At 41.1% G+C, this 27327-nt stretch overlaps 1 protein-coding gene across 1 annotated transcript; it reads left to right on the top strand.

Moving 5' to 3' along the window:
- Positions 1–2532: 2532 nt before the first annotated feature.
- LOC109272878 (translation initiation factor IF-2-like) lies at positions 2533–26001 on the top strand. Its single transcript, XM_053910127.1, has 6 exons — positions 2533–2597; positions 3723–4654; positions 10183–10318; positions 10856–11012; positions 13387–13602; positions 24619–26001. The coding sequence occupies exons 1-2, from the start codon at positions 2533–2535 to the stop codon at positions 4498–4500; spliced, it is 843 nt and encodes a 280-aa protein (XP_053766102.1). The 3' UTR covers positions 4501–4654; positions 10183–10318; positions 10856–11012; positions 13387–13602; positions 24619–26001.
- The last annotated feature ends 1326 nt before the right edge of the window (positions 26002–27327 follow it).

Below are 27327 nucleotides of genomic sequence, written 5' to 3'. Positions count from 1 at the left end.
TTATTTTGTATAGAATTATTGAATCACTATGTTATACATGGGAAACTAATACCATATTGTATGTTAATTATACTTCAATTAAAAAGAAATATGGCACACTTGAATGTTCTCACGGGCGCTTTCCATAAACTGTTTTTTTTTTTTTTTTCCCTAGTATATCGATTATTCTTTTCCACATTTTTGCTGGGCTCCAGTATTTGTGTGTGTGTGTGTGTGTGTGTGTGTGTGTGTGTGTCTGTGTGACATTTTGAATAATACATTGGAACAATTCTAGCACTTTCTTTCTCTTCCCAGGCCTTAATATTACTATCTTGCTTGCTTGTCTCTTTGTTAACTGTCCGAATTATTTTCCTAAATCTATCTTCCCCGCAACCCCAGGGCCCCAACACACACCCAATGTGAAGCCTCGGATTTGCTCTTCAGGGTACACCGACTTGTCCACAGTTACCCTAGGGTGATGGTGCTTATGGTGGAGCACTCTCTTTTCCTAATCACACACAGTTGTTAGCTCCACTAAATTGCTAACTAGTTGCTCTGTGGTTTTCAATAGTTCCTTGAGAGGTAACTTCCTTTACAGACTAATCCAATCAAATTTAGACTCCTTTCAAGGGATAGTTCCTGAAGTCTGTGACTGATACTTGACTCAAGAGAGTTCTTCCCAGCTGGCACTGTCCTCATTTGTCTCCACCAAAATGAGGACAACTCCCCGGTAGCCTTTGTCACCAATGAATCTATAGGTCTCCTCCCAAGTGCCTTTCACCGTGATTTTTACTGCTTTTCAGAGCGCTCTTAGGCTTGAACTTCTCTGTACTTCATTGCAATTGCAATCAATTTCTTGGGGATCAGAGATGAGATTAGAGCTCTGTTCTCTGGGCTGCCTCGCCCTGTGGGCAAAATATCTGACCCACTGGTCTGGTCTTGGAGGTAGGGACAATGACCGGCTTCTTTATGAGTGAAACTCCACATCGAGTTACTGCGTGTTCACTTGATACAAGGTGGGCGACGGTCCCAGGTCGCCTCTTCCTGCCACTCTCACCGAGGAATGCCCACCTTAAGATCCCACTCTTTGAATATCCTTGTAATTCTTCGGTAAATCCACAACAGCTCTGCAAAATACAGTTAAAATTTTTAAATATACATCAAAAAATGCCCATCTTCAGTAAATTTCCATAAATGAATTTTTGGACCACATCTATAAGTGAATTGTCCTAGAAAGTGTATTTGGGAGGTTGGGGAAAGTAACATTTATATGGAGGAAAACCCAAACCAAAACAAAACAAAGCATGTGTATCTTTACCAATTTTCTCTGGGAACTATTTCAGTCTGGATATCCATTTTTGCTTTTATGCTAGGCAGATAATCAATAATCTCTGACTAGAATATTAAAAACATTGTTTCAAAATCAACATTAGTTCTTATCTTTCCAATGTATTTATTCTCTTTCTTTTTTCATTTGCTTTATGGGTAAAACAAAGTTCCATATTTGTATAGGGACCTACTTGCAATCTTGTTTCCCAGCTGTGAAATAATTTTCACACATTTATCATGCCTAGAGAGGAGGTAGGAAGGCTTTTAGAAAGGACACTAAACAAATGCATCTGCGAATTTCTAAAACCATTGTGAGAAAAGAGAGAAACAGGTTTTCTGGGTTTTCACAAATAGTACTTGTGGCTCAGGGAGGTGGAAGGACCACAGGCATGTTGCTTTATTAGCAGGGCACAGGTCTGTTTTCCAAGGATAAGCTCTTACTCATGAGTAGTATGGGTATTTTTTGGAAGAATATTCTAGGTTCCTGTAATGATTGAACTAATCTACAATTTATGACACTTTCTTGTTCATAGAAACACTGAAATTTAATGGCTGAGATGGCTGTTTTGTTTACATTTGCTCATATTAGATTAATCTAAAGAGTAAATCTGAAGATTCTTCCAGGGACACCTGGGTGGCTTAGTGGATTAAGCATCTGACTTTGGTTCAGGTCATGATGTCCTCCTGGTTTATGGGTTCCACCTCCAGCTGGGGCTCTGTGCTGACAGCTCAGAACCTGGAGCCTGCTTTGGATTCAGGGTCTTGCTCTCTCTCTGCCCCTCCCCCATGTATGCTCTTTCTCTCTCAAAAATAAATAAACATTAAAAAAAAAAGATTCTTCCAAAAACACATCTTACAGAAGTAAAAAAAAAAAGGTTTGATTATTAAGTAATGGTTCCCCTGTTTTCTTTAAAGTGGTCCCACCATATTTTTCAATGAAGTTACCGCAAAGGAAACAAAGTACATATTTAAAAGATGTTTTTACTATTTTATTTTTGTGGCTATTACCTTTCTGACACTTACTTTTTGAATATTAGGTGCTTACATGTGCATACAGGAGTGTTATTACTTTTGTGAAGGCTGTGCAGGAATCTGAAGGCATTTCACCCTTCTAAAAATAAACTGTCAATTTGAAAAGTTTTAGAATTTAAAAAATACTTTGCAATTTCCGAAGTCATTTTTTCCTCCCTAAAATCTCCATTTGAACTTTATAACAGCAGCAGCATGAGAGCTGGTTTGGAAGCTATTATATTATACTCCCACAGTGGAAGAATTCTGGTCTCCAAAAGGTTTTAAAGGTCATTTAATCTAATCATTTCGTCATATTTTTTAAGACCATTTTTTCCACTTTCATTTGAAAATAGTACCAGACTACAAAAAGTGGCAAAAGTAAAATTATTGTATACTTTTTATTCAGCTTCCACAAATAAAAAACATACAACCATAGTACAATTTCAAAACTGGGAAATTAAATGTGATTTAATACTGTCAAGTGATTGGTAGACCTGATTCCAATTTTGCCAGTTGATTCACTAATGTCCTTTTCCTGGTCTAGGAACTAATCCAGGATCGTGCCATTTGTTTTCTTGTCTCCTAAATTTCCTTTAACTGGGGGAAGTTCTTCAATTTCTTTGTCCTTCCGGATGATGACATTTTTAATTCTATTGGTCCTTTATTTTGTGGAATGTTCTCCATTTGCAACCCTTTCATTTTCAAGTTTAAGCAACCAAGCTGATGACTCCTGAGATCTCACAGCAAATTAGTGGCAGATTTATAAACAAATATAAGGCTGCAAATTGTATGAAAATTTATCCCAAGATTTCAGAAGGCTTGTCTCTTACTAGAAGGGTAAAGACTGATACAAGGAACCGGTGAACCTACTCAACTATTATAACAGGTGCAATCAATACATGTCTCTAGTATATTCCTGATTTCCTATTAAATCTTGGATTTTGTGCTAAGCCACGGGACTGTAATAGTTTGCAAAAGCCAAAATGGTCCCACGCCCACAGTCTGAGCTCCTTTTTTGTTTCACCCAGGACTTTATCTTGTCCTAAAGAAGGTGGAAGGGTATGTTCACAAAACATTTAGAACATGGCTAGTAGCAAAGTGCTCTTTCAAATGAGTTATGCAAAAAGACTGGGTTTAGAATGAATGCTATAGAAGATCACGAAAAGGGAGCAAAGCATGGCGAGTGATGGAGAAACCTCTAGATACACATACCACCATTGGAGAGATAGATGATGGAATATCTATCTATCTATCGTCACACATACAACCGCACACCATTCCCTCTACTGTCCCTCTGGCGACCGTCCCAGGCCAAGATACATTGCCTGTGCTCTGGGTTAGATCAAGGTTCCAACTGACAGAGACTAAAGGGAAAGACAAGGAATCCCTCAATCCCTCTCCAGCCAAAGACGCTGGCAAGAGTCCTGGCTGCAGAGGAAATCTGGACTCCAGGAGGAGAGGACACAAGGGGAACAAAGGGAGAGGCGGAGAGCAGGAGGGGAGGGTCCCAGGCGCTCCCAGCCCGCTCCCAGCCGTGGGGAGAGCAGGGCGCGGACTTGGAGTCCCCGCCACTCAGGAACCGCGCCTGCCGGGGTCGCCAGACTCGGGCTCCCGCCCACGTGGCGCGCGGGATTCAACGCGCGACGCCGCCTCCGCCCCCGCCCGCCCCCTCCTCGGCCCAACTCGGACGCAGTCCGGGTCCTGAGCGCCCGACCCGCCCCCCGGCCGGCCAGCGGAGAGCCCCGCCCGGCGCCGCCTCCGCCCGCCCCCTCCGCGGCCCAACTCGGACGCAGTTGGGGTGCTGAGCGCCCGCCCCCCACGGCCGGCCGGCGGAGGGCCCTGCGCCGCCGCCTCCGCTCCGGCCCGCTCTCCGCTGCTCTCCGCTCCCGCGACGGGGAAAGTGGGCGCCGGCGGCGGCTCCCCCGCCCAGGGAGCGCGCTCCTCGCCGGCGCGGGGCTGTGGGTCCTCGGCGCCCAGGGCTCCTGCGGCGGCGGCACCGGAGGTGTCCCGTGGTCCCAGGGCCCCGCCCGGGAGACGCCCTCGCCCAAAGCCGCGAGGCCGGGCTGCGGCCACTCCCTCCCCTCCTGGAGAGTGGCTGGCTTTGCGCGGGGAGCCGGAGTCCAGCTGCCGAGAAAGCCCCGGGGGACTTTGCTCAGCGGGACCCTGGAACTCTTCTGCTAGAGTAACCGAGAGCTACGGGCTGCGGGGCTGGAGGAGCTGAGCTGACGATCCGCACGTTGGCGGTGACCGGGTGTCCGCACACAAAGGCCACTCCACCTGGGTGACCACCACCGCGTCTTTAGTCCCGAAGTGGCGGCGAGGCGCGATCGGAGAGGTGAGGGGTGAGGGGGGTAAGCGCTAAAGTGTATTGGTGCGTCGGGTGGGGAGGGGCCTATTAGGCTTCTGACTTGGGAACTGTGCAGAAAGAAACCACTGCCGGACTCCTGCCAGGAGCTGTATCACCTCCAAAATGTTTCCATTCCCCCGGGCCCTCGATCTTCTCCAAGCCCTAACCCTGCAAGAAACTTCTGAGTTAGCAGGTAAATCCTACACTCTGTCACCATGGTCTGAAGCCCAGACAAAGAGTGGATTTGTTATTAAGTGCCTGGGATGTGGGGGTGAGAGGGTTAACTTTTAGGGCAGTCTGACATTCTCAGGAAGGATTTCCCTTGTACTTGCTGCAAACTTACTCATGGGTCCAGTAAGTCCAAGATGAATTATTAGTAAGGGAATTGAGAGTGGAGAACTGCAGTGACAGGCTTTGTCCTTTGGTGCAGTCCCTCCCTCTGGGCATTCAGGAGATAGATGTAAGTTACAGAGAGAGTCTGCACGACCTTCTAAGAGCGCGCGCGCGCGCGTGTGTGTGTGTGTGTGTGTGTGTGTGTGTGTGTGTGTGTGTGTATGTTTAGAGCTGGGGCTTTTGCAGCTGGAGAATGGTTGATTGTTTTCCAGTGTGCTCCAGTCCTAGAAACATCAGTACACCAGTGACAGCAGCCCCCTGTCCTCCCCCACTGTGTGCCCTCCTTTGGTGAAGAGCATACATAAAGGATTGACCCTTCTTTATGAGGTGAAGGGATCCATAGATCACAGGAGGCTGACACTGGGGACAGTATGTGTGGTGGGCTTGGGATGAAAGCCAGTGACTTTTGGCCATGTCAGAGGACGTTTTAGAATTTGGGGAAGAAATCTGCCACTCCTCAGTGTCAGAGCTGTCGATTTAAAGTGAACCTGGAAACTCGTGGGCAGAGAAAACAACAGCTTTGGTGTTTAAGATTGAAGACCATTAACAAAGTGTGTGAAAGTTTTCTAGGCTACCATCAAGCAGACATTGAGAACATTAGGAACAAGGGCACACCAAAAATAAACATAAGTGAGTGGTGGATTTAATCAGGAAACAGAGAGATTGCTCTTTGAAATATGCACAGATTATCCTGGTTAGCACCTACTACTGTGTTTTCATTTGTAGAATAACTGCCAGAAGCCTTCCCAGAGACTTGGTACTTTAGTTAGGCACATTGCGAGCTTCTGAGATGGAAGTTTCGAGTATTGTAAGATTTTTCTGAATCTTACAAGTATTGAACAGATTTTTCTGTTCATTAGGAATTCTGTGGGACATGGGTTTAGAATGTACTGATGCAGGGGCCTCAGTTGGTTAAGCGTCCCACTCTTGATTTCCGCTCAGATTATGATCTCATGGTTCATGAGTTCAAGCCCCACATTGGGTTCTGTGCTGGCAGCATGGAGCCTGCTGGGATTCTCCCTGCATGGGATTCTCTCTCTCTCTCTGCCCCTCCCTGGCTCACACCCTCTTCTCTTTCAAAAAATAAACGTTAAACATTTTTTTTTAAATGTATTGATGCACATCACAGTAACAACATTTAGTATTTCATAGCCCTGTCCTGAGAGCATCCAGAATACCCTAGTGTCTAGCCTTGAGGACACAGGTTCTGGTTCATATGTTGTTCATATACACGTTTACTTCAACAGTTGCAGCAGAGATAATTTCCATGGAGCTCCTGGAGACCTTTGCTCTCCCTGCCTTTAACAATCGCACATCCTTAGTATCATTACCACTAAAATTATTCATTCTGCTTAAATTTGAAATTTTAAAAACTTTCTTCCTTCTTCAAGTAGTTAACTCAGAATTTCTGGCTGTAAAGGGGAAGTTTCAAACACATCCAATACGAAGTAAAGAACTTTGGTCTAGAAATACATATTGTTATCCAAGCTGCAAATTATCCCTTACCTCGTCCTGAAAGATTTCAAACAGAATGAGAGAGGGGAAAATGCATCTTTGGCAAACCAGATACTTGTGTATTTAAGGACTTACTAAGATGTATTGCCTGTGTGTGTGTGTTTGTGTGTGTGTGTGTGTGTGTGTGTGTGTGTGTGTGTGTGTTGCAAGCATGGTCAGATGCAGATGATTACAAGTCATATAGGGACAATGTTTTTCAAATCTTGGATGGGTTATGTGCAGGAAGGAAGTCTACTAAGGTTACTTATTGTAGTAATAGGTATGGTGGCTGTCAATGTTTGAGCACTCAAAGTCTGCTAACTTGTGAGCTTTCTCTTGATTGAAGTCTGTCATTTCTTAATCTTAACCCCCCACACACCCCATACCTTCGCGCTCGCTCTCTCACTCTCTCTCTCTCTCTCTCTCTCTCTCTCTGTCCTCAGGAGCAGAGGTAATAATCAGTTTCATCTAGCCAGATATATCTGTTTCAGCATCTTGGGGGAGATAAACTTACTATTTTTGTGAATTGGAGTGCGTAGAATCAGAAGTAACCTCTCAAATGGAGGCAACTTGGTGAAATGAAAAACAGAGGGGAGATTTGAATTCTAGCCCTATTTATTTGTCACGTACCTTGGGCAAATTGACATAAATCTGACTTTCGATTTCTCATCTGTAAAGCAAGGTCAGTGCCAATCAGGATTAATCGACAGAATGACACATCTTGAGGCACATGAAAGGGCATTGTTGTTGTCAAGTCCTAAACACGTGTGTCGCTGCTACTTCCAACACTTTTCTTTCTCTCAGATCATTAAAGGGAACAACAGTTCATCAACCCCAAATATGAAAACAAAATCAGAAGGTCATGATTTGCCACTTTGATTTCCTCCCCCCAGAAAGAAGTGGGGCATAGGTGTCACACATCCTCTGGATCTGTCTCTTTCCGATCTTTAGCTAAAAGCCGTAGAAAGACTAATGGTTATACTAACACCTGAATCAAAGGTATGCTGATTATAGACTGCCCACATAACTTTCCAAAAATTCGGAATGGTTTTCTTACCTCCTTTTCCTCTTCTTCCTGTCTACTTTCTGTGCACTTTGCTGATGCTCTTGGGACAGCCATTTGAGGATGTACCTTTTGCCTTGCACGTGATCAGTCCTTTCTTTATTATGTATATGTGTGTGTCTGTGTGTGTGTGCACGTATGAGACAGAGAGAGAGGGACTGAGAGAGTGAGTTCAGAGGAATTTTCAAGATTTTGAGCCATTATTTAAATTCAGGTATTGACATTTGCAGCTTTGGCATACAGGCAAGACTTTTTTGATGAGAACCATGGCAAGATTTGGACCAAATGAGGGAATAGTGTAGCATGCAAGATGCCGAACAGATCATTTGTCAGGAGCAGGAACGTATTGCTTCTACACAACTTATTTTATACATGATCTAACTTTATATGATTCTGTTCACTGCCTGGTGGGGTGTGTTGTGTGTATTATTCTTTGTTCCACCGAGTTTCAAAATGCTAACTAGTACTAGTTCATTAATCCCGATGAAATTCTTGGTAAGTATGTGGTAAGCGTTAATATCTTTTCCTCACATTTTTATGCTGAATATAAGTGTATGTTTCAGTTTCTTACCCCCATCTCTTTCTCACTGGCAACTTTGCTCAGACAGTCCTCTGCATACATAACTTATGCCATTATGATGATATTAATGTTGCATTTATCAAATTGCATGACCATCTGGTTTTTTGACATGTATGTCTTCTCCTTCAGCAGTTTTTAGACCTGACATGTATCAACACAGCCTTGGCAATTAAACCAGGACAGTATTTTGTTTGAAAATGCATTATATTCGTCATTTAAAAAAAAATTCACAAATTTTGTGAGGCTTAAATGATCACTTATGTTACAGCAACTAGGAAACCATGGTTCAGAAAGAATAAGTCACGTGTTCAGGCTCTTACGTGAGTGTCAGGGACAGAGCACAATTTGGAAATTTTTTTGATCTGACTCCCAAATTAATGCCTGCCTTGTGGATTTTAATGTAGGCCATAAAAATCCGAGGCTGTTAAGATCTGTTTGTAAAATTATGCGTCATGAATTAACTTCAGAGGAGTTCAGGAAGAGGCACATCCTGGTTATGGATGCTCCATCTTGAGAAAAAGGAATGCTTTTAATACATACCTGGCAAATTTCATTCCTTAGTTCCAGTAGTGATTACATTGTTCTCATACTGTCCTCTTCATCTTTAAAGTTTATTTTTTAATTTATTTTGAGAGACAAACCAAGCAAGGAGAGGTGGGGCAGAGATAAAGGGAAGTAAGAGAATCCCAAACAGGCTGACATGGGGCTCAAACCAACAAACCCTGAGATTGTGACCTGAGCCGAAACCAAGAGGCGAACACTCAACAGACTAAACCACCCAGGCGCCCCTTTCTTCGTCTTCAGAGAGCCTTAAAAGTCAACACTTGAGTGATTCACTGAGCACAAGTTCATAGGAAAATTTTGAGTTCTAGTCTTAGTTCATTCATTTCTGAATCAACAAGAAATCTGATTTTAGCTGGACATTGGCTGTGAAAACCAGGTTTGGTGATCATTTGTATAAGGTTTTTTTTTTTTTTTTTCAGTTGACATTTTAAATTTTAGTAGAATTGACTTTCTTTAACAAAGTTATAGTTTTTCTTTTCTGATCAGGCTCTGGCCCTAATTATGAAGGCTAGTGCATTGTGACATGGAAAGCAAGACGCTGTAGAGGAAGAAAGTATAAGATGTGGAGGCAGATGGACCGGTTTGAATCTCCTCTCTAGGAATCTAGACTATGTGCTTTCTGCTTTCTGATGACACATAGTCAGCTTTTTCTCTGGAGCTCCATCCAGGTCAGAGGCAATGTTTTAGTGTCTTCCATTTGAGGGTATTGAGCTCTTTGTACTTGTGAGTAAAGTTTTGGGGAAACAAGGATGATACATTGATCTGTGTCCTTGACAGTGAGCAAACCTTCTATTTCACATGATAGGAAATACCTATCTCCCTTTTATTCACATACATATATGTGTACAGAAATTCCTAAAATTTGAAACCCACTATTTAAATCAGGTACTAGTTTTCCTAGTAAGACATAAAGACATACTAGTTTGTTTTATATCACTTTTGTGTTGGCAAGCATGCACTCTTTAGCTACAAAACGCATAATCTGAGAATAGGAATTAAGCTTCTTTTTGGAATTTGCTTGTACCTTCTATATCATTAAATATTGACTATAGGGGAGGTGGGTTGGAGGATGTGTTAAATGGGTGATGGGGATTAAGGCTGAGCACCAGGTATTGTATGGAAGTGATGAATCACTATATTGTATACCTGAAACTAACATTACACTGTCTGTGAACTAACTGGAATTTAAATAAAAGCTTTTTTTAAAAAATTGACCCTGGGGATGATTCACATCTTTATCTTAAAAAAAATATATGAATAGAATAGAATAGAATTGGACACAAAACCGTAGAATTAGGCACAAAAGTATTTAGAATGTTTTCTTATTTGTATCAGTAATGGCTAACATGTAAGGAATACTATGGGCCAGGGACAACACTAACAACATTATGCAAATAGTCTTATTAACTTTTCATTCTACAGGTATTTGCTGAGCACCTGGTATGTTCAGGATACCGATAAAGAAGTGTGTGTGAGATGGTGTAGAAAGTCATGAACCTTTATACGAGACTGTAGAAGAAGCAGGTCATCTGATGGCAGGACTGCTAGGGAAGTAAAGGTGAGACGGGGGCCTTCTGGCTGGGGTGGTTATGATGGCTTGTGACAAGGGTGATACTTAAATTGGATCATGAGTAGTAGTGAGAACTTTAAAACGGGAGTTGTGAGAGAGCCATAGCTCGGGATAGGCAAAAGAACTGAGGAGCAAATGTGGAGAGGACAGATTAAAATTCCTTAATCTACAATACCAGTTTTGAATGAATATGGGTATATTGCATGCCTAATGAGAAATTGAAAATCGGTCTCCCCCAAAGCAAAAATAAAAACAGAAACAAACCCATGCCGTCCCTTGGAGATACGATTGCCCTTATTTGCACATTTACATCTCATCTTGAATATCATTGCTTTTTTTTTTATCCTGACTTTTTCCTCAAATACAGTTTTCAAAACAGAGACTGTTGTATTTAGTAAACTCTGTCAGAGACATCCTGAGCCAGGCTACCCAACTGCCACTTTGCTTTATGTCTTTAAATGTATATACAAATTCCATGACTTTCCTCTCTGTGTATGTTGACTATTGTCCCATACCTCTCAAAAGTATGAAGAATGCACGTGTGTCTCCAAAGGCAAACTGGCCACATGTCATCCCTGCGATGGCCGGAGGTGATGGCCTGGAAGAGCTGTGGCCAGTGAGGAGGGACCAGACTCCTTGGAAGATGATGGCCACTGCAGAGTGCACACTCCACTCAGATCAGGTGCGTGTGTAGAAGAAGAAGTTTCCTTCTTTCCTCCAACGTGCTTCCAATTGGTTTAGGAATTAAATTGACATGAGGCAGATTAACAGGATAAAAAAAAAAATAACACAGTGCACACAGAGGCACAGTAATGATATTGAGACTTCAAGAAATGACTGGGGCAGACAGTTTTTATACTTTCTCAACAAAGTGACAATAAATCTGTGAGGAAGTAACAGGAAAAGAAATGTAACTATGGGAGCTGCAGTTAGTAAAGAATTCTAAACAGAATTTGGACTGGGATGGTAAAATAGTAAAAAAGTAACAAGGGTTGTGTTTCAAACCTCCTTGGCTCAAATTTCCTATCTCTGGTGATAGAGATTGTCTTTACCTCCCATTCACATTGGAGATTTCTTGCTTTCTGGAGACAAATGCAGGTGTTGGGGCGGGGGGTGGTGGCAATCAGAGTGCACTTTTAACCCTGGTTGTCTCTCAGATAACTTTTAGTTAAAATAATCAATATGTCAATGTAGCACATTTGGGAGCAGCTGGCTGTTGGCCCCTACAGAGGCAATAGTTGAAGCTTGGCAAGAAACAAAGGTGAAATCTTACTACATGAGGTTATACTGAAAGAATAGGGCTTACTCTAAAATCCGGGTGGGAATAAGAGGACCTGAATACTCTTGTAGGAAATCCTACCTGTACTTTTACATGTACATCAAAGCTGTCATGTCTCTGTTTCTGCTGAGATCTACTGAGTATGTTTATACTACCTTATATCAGTAATGTGCCTTTTTACTGTTCAAAATGCTTCGCTCTGGAAGAATTTTGTCATATACTTCAGTTTATTATCATCATAGTCCTCAGAGATGAGAAGGACAGGTATTATTGCCTACACGTTGTGGGAAATGAAGCTAAGGGATGGCTGGTTGAGCAGAGAGATTTACATGCCAGGTGTTGGAAGAAGAGGGGCTAGAATGTAGGACACAGAATTCCATGGATACCTGGGCTTGCTCAGGCTTTTTTGCCATAGGTTAAGGAGTGAGCTATGTTTTGCCTGAAGCCTGCATTCCTGCCCATTGGGGACCACCAGTGGGCACAGGGTTCCTGGAGTCCAGGAGAACAGATAAAAGTGATATGTGCTGGGCTTTAGAGCAAGTTAGGTGGTTGAGAGTGATTGAGGGGTCATCATTAGCCTTTAGAAAGTGACCAGACAAGGTGCCAATAAGATTTACTTCAAGTCAGGTGCAATTGCCTGATGATACAAGTGTTATTTTTTATGCTTTTTATGCTGACAATTGTACATCAGACATCAATGGCTTCTTTGGCTTTTCTTGTATCTGATTGAGGCTGGCTGTTGGAGACAAGGCCAAGGGGGAGTTTGTTGAACATGAGAGCAACTCTGTTCCACCCAGATACGCTGTTTACATGACATAACAGAAACTGACTTTTAACAATGGTAGTAAAAGTCACCATGTCTTTTGAGCACATTGCAGAACATCACTGTTATTTAATTTAATCCTTACAACAACCCTGTGAAATAGGTATTATCCCCGTTCTACCATTGTGGAAAGTGAGGCTCAGAGTGTTACTGACTGGGCTCCTTGGGAGTTACTACAGAACTACCGAACTCCTTGTAGTGTTAGTACAGAATAAATGGGAGTTCCAGGCAAGGCTTTTATTGGGGCTTGTGCTCAGGCACAAGGGTGACAGAACAAAGGAGAGGATCCTTCAGGCTGGCTCTCAGAGCAGAGGCTAAGGAAAGTTGCTAGAGGCTGGTGGGAAAGAATTGACATCCAAGCATGTAGAGTGGGGAGAGATACAGGAGGTTGGCATACAGGTGCAGTGGGCAGGACATGCTTCATCATGCACTGCATGTCTTGTTAAATCTTGTTAAATCTCCACGTTTGGGTGTGATTTTTTAGTGTTATAATGAGGAAGAAAGTTGGTGAAAGGTCAGGTCAGCACTGGGGTCCACCTTGGCACAGACTGGTTTGGTTCAGTCTTCACCAGTCTTCCTGGTTGAGTTCCTTCTGTGGTAAGCATCCTTCTTCCATATTTCTACAAAGTATGCTTCTCAGGAGGCATAGGGTTTCAGCTACCAACAAATGCTGAATTTCAGGGTCAGAGTTGAGAGGACCCAAGTCCAGTCCCTGCTGGGTCTTCAAGAGAAAGCTGCCACAAATTACCTAGCTGAAAGGTGGTAAACCAGGGATTCGAGTTTTGTTCTGACTTTGACTCCAGAGTTCTTTCCTCTGTCACACTGCCCTTTTTTATGGGTTCATTTTGAAGTTTCTTAGGGAATTCATGAGTCAGTTCAAGTGATGGTAAGGAGGACCCTTGGCATGAAGAGAAAAATCTACTTGTGTTCCTTTCCACATTAGTCTGTTCTCAGGTTGTTGACCTCTTTTTCTTCTTTTCATGATGTCCACCCATTCCTATGCATGCCACATGTAGCGACACCAACATACCATCTCCAGCTTGCTCTCCAGGAAGAATGAATACGTGGAAGATGGCGTTTGATTCTTCCTGCTGGCTGCTGACCCTAGAGAGACATCATGGGCAACATGGACACTCACTTCAACATGAGGCTACTGAGACGTGTCATCAGGTAATTGGCCAGTCATGCTGTGCCCAATAGCTGAAGGCTTCCCGATAGCTGAAGGCTTGATGGTTCTAGGCATCTTCCCTAATTACGATGAGAGAGGACATGGGAACCCAAACTCATGGGTCATCTGACCCAGGGCTTGCCTGTTTGAAAGGTCAAAGGTCTTCTGTTTAACTCTTCACTTCCCACACTCTCTAGATTAGAATCAAGGCACTTTTGTCACTCTGGTTTGGAAACGCTGCTCTACTCGGTACTCGTCCTGCCCTTCATGTTGCTGGGTAGGTGGAGGGATATTGAACTGGGCAACCTTGGGTTCTCCAACTGGCAACCAAAACTACATTCAGGGATGGTCCTCAGGCCCCACATTTAAATAATCCGTGGTGTTTTAAGTAAATTTTGCCTGTAGAATTAGTGTTCATTCTGTTGATGGGTGTAGGGGAGTGAGCAAGGATATTTATGTTTTAATAACCTCCAAATGATTCTTATTAACACTAAAGTTTGAAAAACATTTCCCTAGAGGATTCTTCTGTAGGCTTCCATGAACTTTCTGAGCTTGCCTACACATTGTGTGTACTTTTTTTTTTCTGGAAAGAATTGAGGTCCACAGCTTTCAATAACTTCTCAAAGGAATCTGAATACAGTGGGGTAAGACCCTCTGAAACAGGCTGGTGGACAGATGATAATGTACACATAAGGTGTCAGAAAGAAGAAAGACGATATTTTTCCCTGGGAAGCAGTTTTTCTACTGTTGAAACAAATACTTCATTTTGTAGTTTTGTAATTTTGTAGTTAACATTCCCATTTTGTAGTGGGACCATCTTGGTACCATCTTTCTTGGTTATCCACATAAACAAGACTTGTGTTCTAAGGCTAAAATACGGTGTACTCTTTTCACTATAACATATTGATCAGTAGCAAAGACTTTGGAAAAGGCTTCTTGGGTTTGAAATACCGCTTTATCATTTATTAGCTCTGTGACTTCATGAAAATAACTTACTCTATGCCTCTATTTCCTCATATGTAAAAATATTCTTCTTAAAGGGCTCTTCTTAACCCCTCTTAAAGGGTTGTTACAGTTGTAAATGGGTTGGTGAACATATAGCCCTTAACACAGTACCTGGCACATAGTAATAAACATTAGATCTATTATTATTATTATTATTATTATTATTTATTGTTGTTACTGTCATTCAATTAATAACACTCATCATAGTATATCTAATGTCCACAATGTCCACTTAGCAGATATGTAATATATATTATCTCTCATCTGTAATTATGCTGTCTCCTTTGTCCATTTTCACATCTTAGAGCACTGAGGTCATCTCTCTCTTTTTTTTTTTTTTTTTTTTTTTAGAGAGAAAGAGTGCCCACATGCATGCCAGCAAGGGAGAGACAGAGGGAGGGAGGGAGGGAGGGAGGAAGAGAGAGAAAGAGAGAGAGAGAGAGAGAGGGGATCTTAAGCAGGCTCCATACCTAGTGTGGAGCTTGACATGGGGCTCGAGCTCACAGCCATGAGATCATAACCTAACCCCAAATCAAGTGTCATCCACTTAGTTGACTGAACCACCCATGTGTCTCCCCTTTCTTATCTTTAAAAAGTGTTTTTGTTCTTTTTTCTATGTATCCCTCACAGCATTTATACCTATTCACTGAGAGCAAATGCTTGCTAAATTCTTGCTGGGTGATTTTGGATTTTGGTTTTTTTTTTTTTTTTTGGACTTTTCTTGGTCCTCAAAAGCAAGAATACCCATGACCTTGTGCATGAATGTAATAAAATATTATACAGCCATTAAATGTATTGTAGACCTGTATTTAATGTCTTAGCAAATTTACACAGCAAAGCAAAAGTTAAAAGCATAAAATTTTAAAATAGTAGGATTTTAAGTTCCATGAAGGTAGAAATCTTTGCCTGTTGTGTATATATCTTAAATATATAACAGGGCATCTGGTACATAATAGAGGCTCAGTATACTTTGTTGAATACAATTCTATTTTTGTAAAAGAAATAAAATGTAGAAAAATTTGGAAAAATAGGACTAAAATATTATCATTGATTATGGCTTTTTAACTATCATTTAAATTGTGGGGGTTTTGGTGTTTCTTCTATGAATATATGCTATTTCTGTTACTTAAAATATTTTATTTTTTTAATTAATTTTTTTAAGTTTATTTATTTTGAGACAGAGAGAGAAAGCATGAGTGGGGTAGGGGCAGAGAGAGCAGGAGAGAGAATTCCTAGAAGGCTCTGTGCTATCAGTGTGGAGCCTAACAGGGGACTGACTCACAAACTGTGTGATCATGACCTAGGCCAAAATCAGGAGTCAGACGTTTAACCAACTGAGTCACCCAGGCACCCCCCAAAATATTTTAAACTTAACAGAAAAGATTATGAACCTTATACGCTTCATTATGCTTCATTCAAGGAACCTAAATTTGACCCCAGAAAATCTCTCTCCAATAACTAGTGTCCGTAGATAGTTTTGATGAAAGAGGTGGTAAGGTCACTTTGTGTTTTTTCTTCTTGATTGTGTGATAGCAGACATTCTGGGCCTTTCCTCATCAGTTTCTTTAATTAGAAAAGAGGCAGAGTTACTTGCACCAAGACTGTATACAATACACTAGACATTCTGGTGACCTGTAATCCCAACAAAGAAAAAATGTATCTCAATTTAAATCTCAGACATTCCCTTGATCTTGATATTCATCTACGTGTTTACCTACACGTACATATTCAAATACATACACACACTTACACTGCACACCGTTAACCATATGTATACATTGTGAGTCAGGCATTCATATTCTACCTGAAACTCCTTACCCATGAATGTGAGTCATTAGAAGGTGTCACATGGCTGTGGAAAAGAACGTGGCTGATTGAATTGTTTAGATCAAAGGCAACCTCAGACAAAGGGAGAGAGAAAGAGAAGGTAGAGAGGGGCTGAGGTAGAGAAAGAGAAAGACCAAAAGACTATGATAGAACCAAAGTGAGAGAGAGGGAGGAGCAGAAGGGAGGGAGAGGGAATGGGAGCGGGGCAAAGAGGCTATGTCAGAAGCATGGAGACCAAGAGAACCAAAGAGAGAATCAGAGGCAGAGTGAGAAACTGAGGAAATCCAGTGACCATGTAGAACTTGTAGTTCATCAGTGTTTTGACAAGTTCCAGAGTAGAACTTGATCTTACATTGACTAGAACTTTTCCTACTCATGAGTTTGTTTGTTTTTTTTTTTTTTTAAGTGTTGGTATAAGTTCTAGTTTTCTTTTCGTAGGTACCATGTCTTACTACTAAAAGTCCCAACACATATGCCAGATTGTGGGGCACAGGGTAACCGGTAGCCACCACAGTCCCCTTTTGAAGGTGTGTGCATGTGACTTCTGACTTTACAAAGAGAAAGGTATTTCGATTTTTTTTCCTTTGTCTTGGAATGGGTTTTACTTTTGAAACAGTATTCACCCTAGTGGTTAGATTCTGGCAGCCCACGAAAGCCTAGACTGTGTTAGAGCTTATGCTGTAATTTAGATGTCCAGAGGGTTAATTTTATAGGCACATCTGGGCATACAGTTAGAATTAGTAATTTCATTCCTGGTGAAAACTGTACATTTGAGGAGATGTGGGGGCCCCGAAGTCTTGGATGTATTTGTTTTCTTTTTTGACTCTGTAGGTGCTCAACAAAGGTAGTTGGTAGCTTACCTAACCACATACGTTTGTTCTTTATGGCAAAAAACAAAGTGACTTAGTATTTTTTTTTTCTCTTTGAAGAAACTAGCACAGGTCAATCACTGTGTATTTTTGCTGTCTTTAAAAGGTGCATTTTGTTTAGCAGGGCTGCATGAAGGGTACACTCAACTAACAACACATTTTATAAGAAATTTTTAACAGTTGTTAATTTGGGACATGAGACCATTGCGCACTACAGGGGCAGGCAGCCTATGTCCCCTGGAACAAATTTGGTTTGCTGCCTGTTTTCCAAAGTAAAGTTTGATTGGAACACAACCACATTCATTTGTTTTTGCATATCATCTTTAGCTGTTTTTTGATGCACCGGCAGATTTGAGTAGCCAGGACAGTGACTGTATGTCACTGCAACACCTAAAATACTTCCAATATGGCCCTTTGCAAGAAAAGTTTTCTGACTACGGGCCTAGATCATGGAGAGGAATTGTTTATGCATTCCTTTTATATTTGTCTGTGCTGTTTTGATTTTTCCCCATGTGTATGTATTCCTTTTGTAATAAAACTATTAAAACATCTTAAGTGATTGTGCTATTGTTAAGATGTAGCCTTTGCCCCCGAGGTTACATAATTACATAGTAGAGGAAGTAGACAGCTATGCAGACACAAAAAATGCAATTTATAGAGTGATAAGTGCATAATAAGTATAATGAAGATTGTGCAAAGTCCTGGGAGAACAAAAATGGGTGAGAAGTCAACTATCGTCTGTGGGAGAGGGAAGGAGTGATGGTATAAGGAATTGATATTTGAGTTAGCCTTAAACAAGATTAGGGATTTGCCAAGCTAGGGACTGTTGGGAGAGGAAAGGATATCTAGAGCCATTTTCCCCTCCCTTTTATGAGACCTAAGTCCACCTTGTGGTTCTTAGTGCATTTAACAGGATGTGATGAGTCATTCTTCCTTTTTAGTCTCCTCTATGTCCATGCCATTTGGGACTCAGTCTTTAAATGCCATGTTTGATTTCCTTTTTCCTTTTGAGCATCACGTCTCTGACTAGACCAAAGAATCTGACTTCCCAAACAGACTTGCCTTGAATCTTAAACATTTGCTCTCTCATCAATTCACGGTAGAATTTCACTAGCATGTTGTGAGGGAGTTGTGATATTTGTTATGTTGCTCCTTTTATACAAGATGGGAATGGATGATTTGTCATTTTCTTGGCATGTGTCCTGAACAATGCACTGTTGGGATCCATTATGACAAGTCCATTATCATTTTCTCTTAGTGCACTATTGTTACACTGGGAAATATGATGGTATTCGAAACAGGGAATGACATCATTATTATCAACAGCCAACCTGTTAAATACATATAAATGTAAGAGTACCTAAGTCAGGTACTCTTATCTCTTGATTTTTAACCTTACCAGCTTTCCCAGAGCTGCTCCCAAAGAAGACAGTTAACTCTTACCAGACTTTGTAAAAATTATTTTTTTCTCCAATGACTCCTATCCATCTCTTCTTTCCACCAAAGAATTTTTTTAAGTATACATTGAAAAGTGTCCATATTGTTACTGTGCTGCTTGTAGGATTTTCATAAATGAACACACCTGTGGAGCCAGCATTCTAGTCAAGAAAAGAACGTTAGCAGCTCCCCAGAGGCTTGACTCGTAGCCGCCCCACCGTAGTCAGTAGTCAGTTCCTTCCCTTAGGATAACCTGTTTTGACTTTAAATAGCATAAGTTAATTTTACTTGCTTTAAACCTCATATAAAGTTTGTATAAATGGAATCTAATTCTACATCCTTTTTTTATACCCATCTTTTTTCAATATTATGTTTTTGAGTTTCTTTCATATTGTATTTGTTTGTGAATTATTTGAAGTTATATAATTTGAGATTAGTATGAGTTATCCTTCCATAAATCTTCTCTTCTTTGTCATTTGGTCAACATGAGGACCCATATCCAATGCTGAAGGCAGTTGTGCCCAGCTTTAGTAGATACTACTAAATATTTTTACAAAGTAATTCTACCAATTTATACTCTCTTCAGTAGTAAATAAGAGTTTTGGTTACTACACATATACCAACACTTGATATTTTCCATTTTTTCATTTTATCTTTTGATTATGGAATATGATTACATACTGATTTTAGTGTTTCCATGATTACTACTAAAGTTTGTTGTTCATTTGGATGTCCATATCTCTTTTTTGCAAATTATTTATTCAAATCTTTTGTATTTTATTCTGTTTCCTGTCTTTTTCTTATTGATTTTTGGAAGTTTTTGTTTTTTGTTATATTTGTTGTTGTATATCAAATCTGGCTGAGTCATTTGTCATACATACATATATTTTCCTATATGTGATTTGACTTTTCACGATCCTAGGGGTGCCTTTTAATGTATAGAGCCTCTTGACTGTAATTTATTCCTGTATAGTTACTGCTGCTCAGAACTCTTGAGGGACTGGTTTAAGAAAACCAGACTACATCAAAGTCATCAAAAATGTTTTCCTATATTTTCTTATAAACTAATACTTTATCTTCCACATTTCGATGTATAATGCATCTTGAATAGATTTTTGTGTGTGATATAACATAAAAGTAAAGATACATATACCCATGACTTTTCTCCGTGGCCATGCAGTTGACATAGGATTACTTATTGGTACGATCAGTTTCCCTTTTTCTTTATTGAGTGATCTTTGCCATAAATGTGTTGACTTATATTTATCAGTGTCTTTCTGGTGTCTCCATTCTGATCCATTAGTTGGTTTTTCCTTATGTTAATGTCATATTATTTTAATTATATGGCTTCATCATAGGTCTTTGTATTGGCCATCTTCACATGTTTAACAATCGTCTATTATATGCTAAACAACATAGAAAATAATTCAGAGAATACAAATGATTGTTTCCAAAAGAGAAGTTTCCCTTTTCTTCTGTTAGGATCATAGGATGGGGAGCAGACCACATTAGTCTTATCAGGGACTGATCTGGTTTTGTCTGGGTTTTAGCGTTGGTAAGATTCAGTCTCTCTTGGCTAGCCCCTGCTGCCATGGTGTGATTCTCCATGGCTTTCTACTGAAATCCTGGTGTCTCTGGTTTCTTCACCCCCAGAAAACAGTTAAAAATTAAATTTTATTTTTTTTTCACAGATGTTCATCTTAGCTTTGATCTTTTTTTAAATTTTTTTTTACATTTATTTATTTTTGAGAGACAGAGTGTGAGTGGGGGAGGGGCAGAGAGAGAGGGAGACACAGAATCTGAAGCAGGCTCCAGGTTCTGAGCTGTCAGCACAGAGCCCAGTGCAGGGCTCAAACCCACAAACTGTGAGATCATGACCTGAGCCGAAGTCAGACGCCCAACCCATTGAGCCATCCAGGCGCCCCATAACTTTGATCTTCTCTCCAAGCGATACTCTTCTCTTGTCTTCTTTCCTTTCCTTTCCTTCCTTCCTTCCTTCCTTCCTTCTTTCCTTCCTTCCCTCCTTTTCTTCCTTTTTTTCTTTCCTTTTTTGGTGGAAAATGGTTATGGTTTGGTGTCCACCAAACCCCCAACCTTGTCACTCCAGCAGTGTAAAAAAGCAGAAATGGCTGCTAGTCTATCTATCAACTATGGAACTGTAGCTTTCTGCCAACAGTCCAGACTGGTTCTCAGACTCTAGGTTTTACCAATATTGGAATGTGCTCCCAGGTGAAATATGATTTAGATTCTCGGTATCAATTCACCATGCCTCCTAAGGCCTTCATGAGTTCCCTGCAGTGGGCCTCTGCCTCCTCCTCCTGGTGGGTTGCTTTTTTCCTTTCTTTCCTTTCCTTTTCTTTCTTTTTTTTTTCTATTTTAGTGTTGTTTTATTTTTGAGAGAGAGAGAAAGAGCATGAGTAGGAAAGGAACAGAGAGAGAAGGAGCCACAGAATCCAGGCTCTGAGCTATCAACACAGAGCCCGACATGGGGCTCTGACTCACTGACCACGAGATCATGACATGAGTCTAAGTCAGAAGCTTAAATGACTGAGCCATCCAGGCACCTGTGGTGGATTGTTTTCTAACTACAGCAAGACTGCAGGTTTGCTTCTTTGTGTTCCTGTGCATCAGAATTCAGCAAAAGTCTTGTGTAGCAAACTGGACATACAAATCTCTTAGAATAGAGGCAAGGTGAATAGTCAGAAGGCTAATTTAGGTAGGAAGTTATGGTGGCCAGAATTAGCAGGTTACTTATAAAGATGGATGGATGTAGGATAAAGTGGAAAAATTTGATACAGATTTTAGGATTTATAACCAGTAACCACGGGGGATATAGGAAGGAAGGTGGGGAAAGGAAAAGTCAAGGCAGGTAATGCACATATTTCCATGTATGGCAGTTGTGTGGCCAATGGCAATGTGTGTTGTGATAGGGGATGAATTAGGGGTGCTGGATTTGGGGTTGCCTGTAAGGCGGTAGAAAGGCTGCTCTAGTCTGCTGTACTCTGCCTGTATTTGTACCTTGCAAGACAGGTGAAGCCCCAATACCACTGAGGGCAACTGTGTGTGTGTGTGTGTGTGTGTTTACATATGTTCATGTGCATTCATGACTTCAGCTTGTTTAACTTGTTCACAAGAGTCAGTCTCCTCTGGCTTCTGTCCTCACTGCAATATTTTGAATCAGTGGTGACCATACAGAGGCTTTTGATATGGGGGATTTTCTGTTGCTTGATTGAGTCTTGTGTGGTGAATAAACATGTGGTTTATCTATAAAGTCCATCTTGGACATCAAATACAAATCACAAGTGTTTTCCTACAAGTGCTTTCTGGACAAAATTAAGGTGTAGGTCAGAGACTCAACCAGTATTGTCATGAGCAAAGCAATCCCCAAATTTAGTGACCCCACAGTGGTTCATTTTAAACTCATCAACTCTTCATGGTGGCACAGAGATGAGCTGCCACTCTTGATTCCTTGTATCATCTGACCATCTCTCTGAAGCTTCCTGAATGAGGTATACATGATTAGTTCAAATGATCAAGGAAAATACGTGAATCAGGCTGCGGTAATCCTTAAATAAGTTCTGTCAAGAGAATTGGTGAATAACCTGAGCTCTAGCTACAACTGCTCAGCCAGTTATGTACTGAGCCTACTACTAATGGAATCATTTGTGTGCTTTTCCACCCTTTCTTGAAATATCCTAATGTCTCAATTCTCATAAAAGTCTGTAAGATGCACATGCTAATTCTACAGCCAAGAGAACTTTTTATGTTAGAAAGTTAATAAAGAAACCCTTCAAAATCTTTTGCCCCACCCCCATAGACTATTAGTCCCTTAAACTGACAAGTGTCCTGGAATCTTACAATGAGAGGTTCATTTATTCAATCTGCAATGAATTAGTAAGTGAATGAGAAATGAAGGCTGCCCCTTCATTGCTGATTTTCTTCTCTCACATCTTGCTTTCTCAAAGTTCTCCTTTATTTAAGCATCTCAGGAGAGAACTGAAGATGAGGATTGGGTCTCGATGTGGGAGACTGAGAGGGTGCAAAGTGGTGTATAAGGAACATAGAGAATGTGTGCCTGATTGATCGTCAGTGATTTGGCCGGTGCCTCACCGTAATGACCTTTAATGCTCCATTCCCACTGGAGGTTATAAATGTGACTGGTGGAAAAACCTAAGAAATAAGCTAAACTGTCTTTGTAGAAAGCATGCCTTTTGATTGAATTGAGGAGCTTCCGTTAATAGTAATAGTCAACAAAAAGTATCAGGGCTATTTAGGTAAAGCAGGGACTTTCTCTCACTGATGAACTTTTAACAGAATCCCACAAGGTCTTATTTTCTATCTCAGTCTGTATGGCGAGGTCACCCCAAGGCTCGGCATCTCTGAATATCCAGGTGTCTGCCAGTGAATCTCTTGCCATTCTAGCATGAGTAGGTGGCTTCCGGTCAAGTCCAATTCTTCTGAAAACAGACTGCTGTTTTACACTGTCTTGACATCACAGAATTCCTTGTGCTGCTGACTGACTTCAGAGCTTTACTGAAACTATCCCTGTGACATTGGTAATTCCTTAAGTGCCAAGGACTGGCTGAGTTCGATCCTACCATAGCAACAGCTACTTGTGTGATCCATATTTTTCTTTCTTTTTTCCTTCCTTCCTTCCTTCCTTCCTTCCTTCCTTCCTTCCTTCCTTCCTATTATCTATCTTATCTATCTATCTATGTATCTATCTATCTATCTATCTCCAGAGGCTCATTTTGATTAAAAAAATGAATCTGTTCTATTCCTTTTGAAAAGGCTTGCCTCCACCAATTTTACTTAGTCTCTGGATTTTGGGTTCCTCAGTGTCTATGAGAAGGTAACATGGAAACCATACCTTAGAGAAACCAACTTGCTTCCTTGAGAAGGACATTGTTTTCATGAAAAGTGATGGCAAGCATCAGTAAAATTATATGAGGGAGAGTAAAACATCTCATTATTGTAGAGTCAGGCTTATCCCATTTATGAGCTCCATTTAATTAATTTTTAAAGGCTAGGACATTTCAAAAAATTTTATCAGCCTCTGTTAAGGTCAAAGTGTTAAGACTCACGTTTAAATGCTTTAGAAATTGTGTTTCAAGAACTCTCTTTTCCATTGCAAGAGGTAAATTGAAATGTGAAGTGGAGGGACCTGGGCTGATTCAGGAGAGCTGATTCATCTTTCTCTACTGTTAACTGGGTCTGTGACCTCAAATATCGTGCTTACTTTCCATGAGTAAGGACATAAAAATACCGTTTCCCAAGTGATTGAGAGCGATCCATAATTTAGGACAATGGCTGATGCGGTGAGGGCCTGACTCACTGTAGATGTCCAGTAAATGTTTGGCTCATCATCTACATCAATTTTTCCTAAGACATTTTGTTCAAGAAGCTTCACGAAATGCTAATGGTTGTGATTTGTGAGCACTAGTCCAGGATATTCTTTTTAGGCCAGGGGACAATTGTCCGACCTCATCCTAGAATACAAGAGTTTTAAGGTCAATTTCATTCATGTGTAACTTTGGGCAAGTTACATAACCTTTCTTGAGCATTTAATTCCCTCATCTGGGCTATTAGCACAGTCCTGCAGTCCGGTGTAACTTGGGCTCTGAGTGAGACTGCTCAAGTTTGAATCTCCGCTCTACTATTTAATCAATAGTAAATTTAGTCTAAAACCTGGGACTGGCTGAGGAACCTTCTTTGTGTCTGTTTCCTCATCTGTAAAATAAGCATAATGATAATAAAAGCCATCTCATATGATCTTCAAGAGGCTGATGTGAACCAACATGTGGAAAATGTTCTAGAGAGTACCTGTCACATGCTGCATGCTCAATAAATGTTAATCGAATGATTTTTATTTCTTCTTAGACTTCGCTTGAATGAAATCACCAATCATGGAAAATCAGAATTCTCAGTACACTATATTTTTTAATGTTTGTTTATTTCTTTTGAGAGAGAGATACAGAGAGAGTGAGCAGGGCAGGGGCAGAAAGACAAGGAGAGAGAGAATCCCAAGGAGGCTCAGTGCAGAGTCTGATAAGGGGCTCGATCTCCGCAACCGTGACATTGTGACCTGAGCTGAAACCAAGAGTCAGACTCTTAACAGACTGAGCCACCCAGGTTGAGCCCACAGCTAATACAGTGTTAAAGCCATGGAAGTTCTCTGAAGAAAAAGAAATCTATCTAGTGCTCCCAGATTTATTTTATCTGATTTTGTTTTCCTCTCTCTCCACCACCTGTGCCCTGATTCCTCTTGTTGGCAGAACAGCAGCAAAAAAAAAAACAATAACAACAACTACAGTCTGGGGCCAAACTGCCAGAAACCCAAGAATGGAGATGACCACCCCTCCTCTCTAGTCTTCTCCTCTGCTCCTGGGCTTGTTTTTGTTGTTGTTGTTGTTGTTGTTGTTGTTGTTGTTGTTGTTTGGTCAGGAATGCTTCATAAATTTTCTAAGGAGCCTCATAGCTGTCAGCAGCCTTTTTTTCTGGAAACAGAGGCAGTAGGTTCCTACTTCCCTTATGGCAGGCTCATGTTCTCACTCGGGGCATCAAGCTTTTCTTCATCCAACTGGAAACACATGGTCTGCCCCTTCTTGTTTCAGCAGCTCCCACCCCCAACCTCAGACCAAGTGAAGACAAGTAGGGCTGCCTCCTGGAGGAGTCTCCCTGAGCCCTCTGGGGGAGTTCAGAGTGCCTCTCAGAAAACAGAACTTCGGATTGGACTGTGGCTTCAGCTGCGACTCTTTTTTCCTGGCAAACTGTGTGTCAGATGACACAAGAGAAAGCTCCCTGCGGAGTGTAATCCAGTCACAGACACCAAAGGTTGAGGGGAAGTCGCCATTTTTCCTTCCTGTTTACCCCTCAAGGGTCTGTCTCCCTGGATCTTTGGGTTATTGGCATCCTGGCTGTGTACATCGGCCTTGGTATTTGAGTGCACGAGCCGGTGCTCCCAGCACTGACGGTGCGTGGTTCTGCCACTCCAGCTGTGTGACTTTGGGCCTTCAGTAAATGTCTCTGAGCTTCAAATTGCTCATCCGGATGATGCGAGTAGTCATGCCTGTCCTGTTTGCTTGATCAAATAAAATCTCAACTTTGTGAATCTGAAAGCACAGGGTCCCAGAGCTTACATGCTACTCAACGCCACGTTTGTCTGCTGCAGGCAGCCACCAGCTTACTGGCATCCTGGGCAAATGATCCTGCAGCATCAGCCTGAGCTCTGGCTGGAGAGCTGCCCTCCTCAGAAGCTTTGATTGTTAGAAAGTTCTTCCGTAGACTGGGCTGGGCCCAAATATGAACCCTGCAGTAACTTTTACCTGCTGGTCTCTGTCTCCGTCTCTTCTCTGGACTCAACAATACATTTTATCCCAAAGGTATTCTCTATATTGAAAACTACTGTAAAAAATACCACCACAATTTTTTTTAATTGGTTATTAAGTCATCTTTTTAACTTCTTTGCCTGCCCTGCCTTGGGGTTCTGATCTGGATAGACCGCATGGTGCGGGGTGTTCCTGAACTTTCTTAGGGGTCCTTGTGTCATTGGTTATAAAACTTTTCTTGAAGTTCCCTGGGAGCAGTATTATTAATAGTTACTAATGGCAGATGGCCTCACACAGAGTGGGAACGCACAAATTTCAGAGCCATAATTGGAAAAACATGCTTCTTAATATGATTTAAGTTATTTTACTTAACTTGGAAGTAATTTGCACCTCTGTCACCTTGGGTTATTTCTTTTTATTCTGAATAATACTAGAGGTATGTCAAATTTCAGTAAGAAAAAAAGACCTTAGAGGATACGGAGAAAGAGAATCTCTTTTGCACTGCTGGTGGGAATGCAAACTGGTGCGGCCACTCTGAAAAACAATATGGAGGTTCCTCAAAAAATTAAAAATAGAACTACCCTGCAATACCCAGCACTACTGAGTATTTATCCAAGGGATACAGGTATGCTATTTTGAAGGGGCACATGCACCCCAATGTTTATAGCAGTGCTATCGACAATAGCCAAAGTATGGAAAGAGCCCAAATGTCCACTGACAGATGAATGGATAAAGATGTGGTATATATATATACAAAGGAGTATTACTCAGCAATCCAAAAGAATGAAATCTTGCCGTTTGCAACTACGTGATGGAACTGGAGGCTATTACACTAAGCAAAATTAGACAAATATCATATGACTTCACTCATATGAGGAATTTAAGATACAAAACATGAACATAAAGGAAGGGGAGCAAAAATAATATAAAAACAGGGAGGGAACAAAAACATAAGGACTCTTAAATACAGAGAACAAACAGGGTTGCTGGAGGGGTTGTGGGAGGGGGGATAGGCTAAATGGGTAAGGGGCATTAAGGAATCTATTGAAATCATTGTTGCACTATATGCTAACTTGGATGTAAATTTAAAAATAATTTTTAAAATGCCATAGATATGTTTAAAAAATAGGTGAAAGGAGCTGAAGCAAATATATACATCTTTATGTATACATACATATGTAAGAAATGTATACATGTATGTGTTCATATATATATATGAAATAATGTACGTATTAGGAAAACTGGTCACTTACATAGCATC

The sequence above is a fragment of the Panthera pardus genome, unplaced genomic scaffold (genome assembly GCF_024362965.1).
Source record: "Panthera pardus isolate Hobbes unplaced genomic scaffold, ASM2436296v1 HiC_scaffold_22, whole genome shotgun sequence".
Taxonomy (NCBI): domain Eukaryota; kingdom Metazoa; phylum Chordata; class Mammalia; order Carnivora; family Felidae; genus Panthera; species Panthera pardus.
Note: the sequence above shows the minus strand (reverse complement) of the source record. Positions and strands in the feature narration are given on the sequence as shown.

Coding starts and splice junctions, on each gene's coding strand:
- LOC109272878 (XM_053910127.1), top strand. CDS start 2,533: ATGAGAGCTGGTTTGGAAGCTATTATATTATACTCCCACAGTGGAAGA. Junction 2,598..3,722: donor AGAATTCTGGTCTCCAAAAG/GTTTTAAAGGTC, acceptor ATCCCTCTCCAG/CCAAAGACGCTGGCAAGAGT.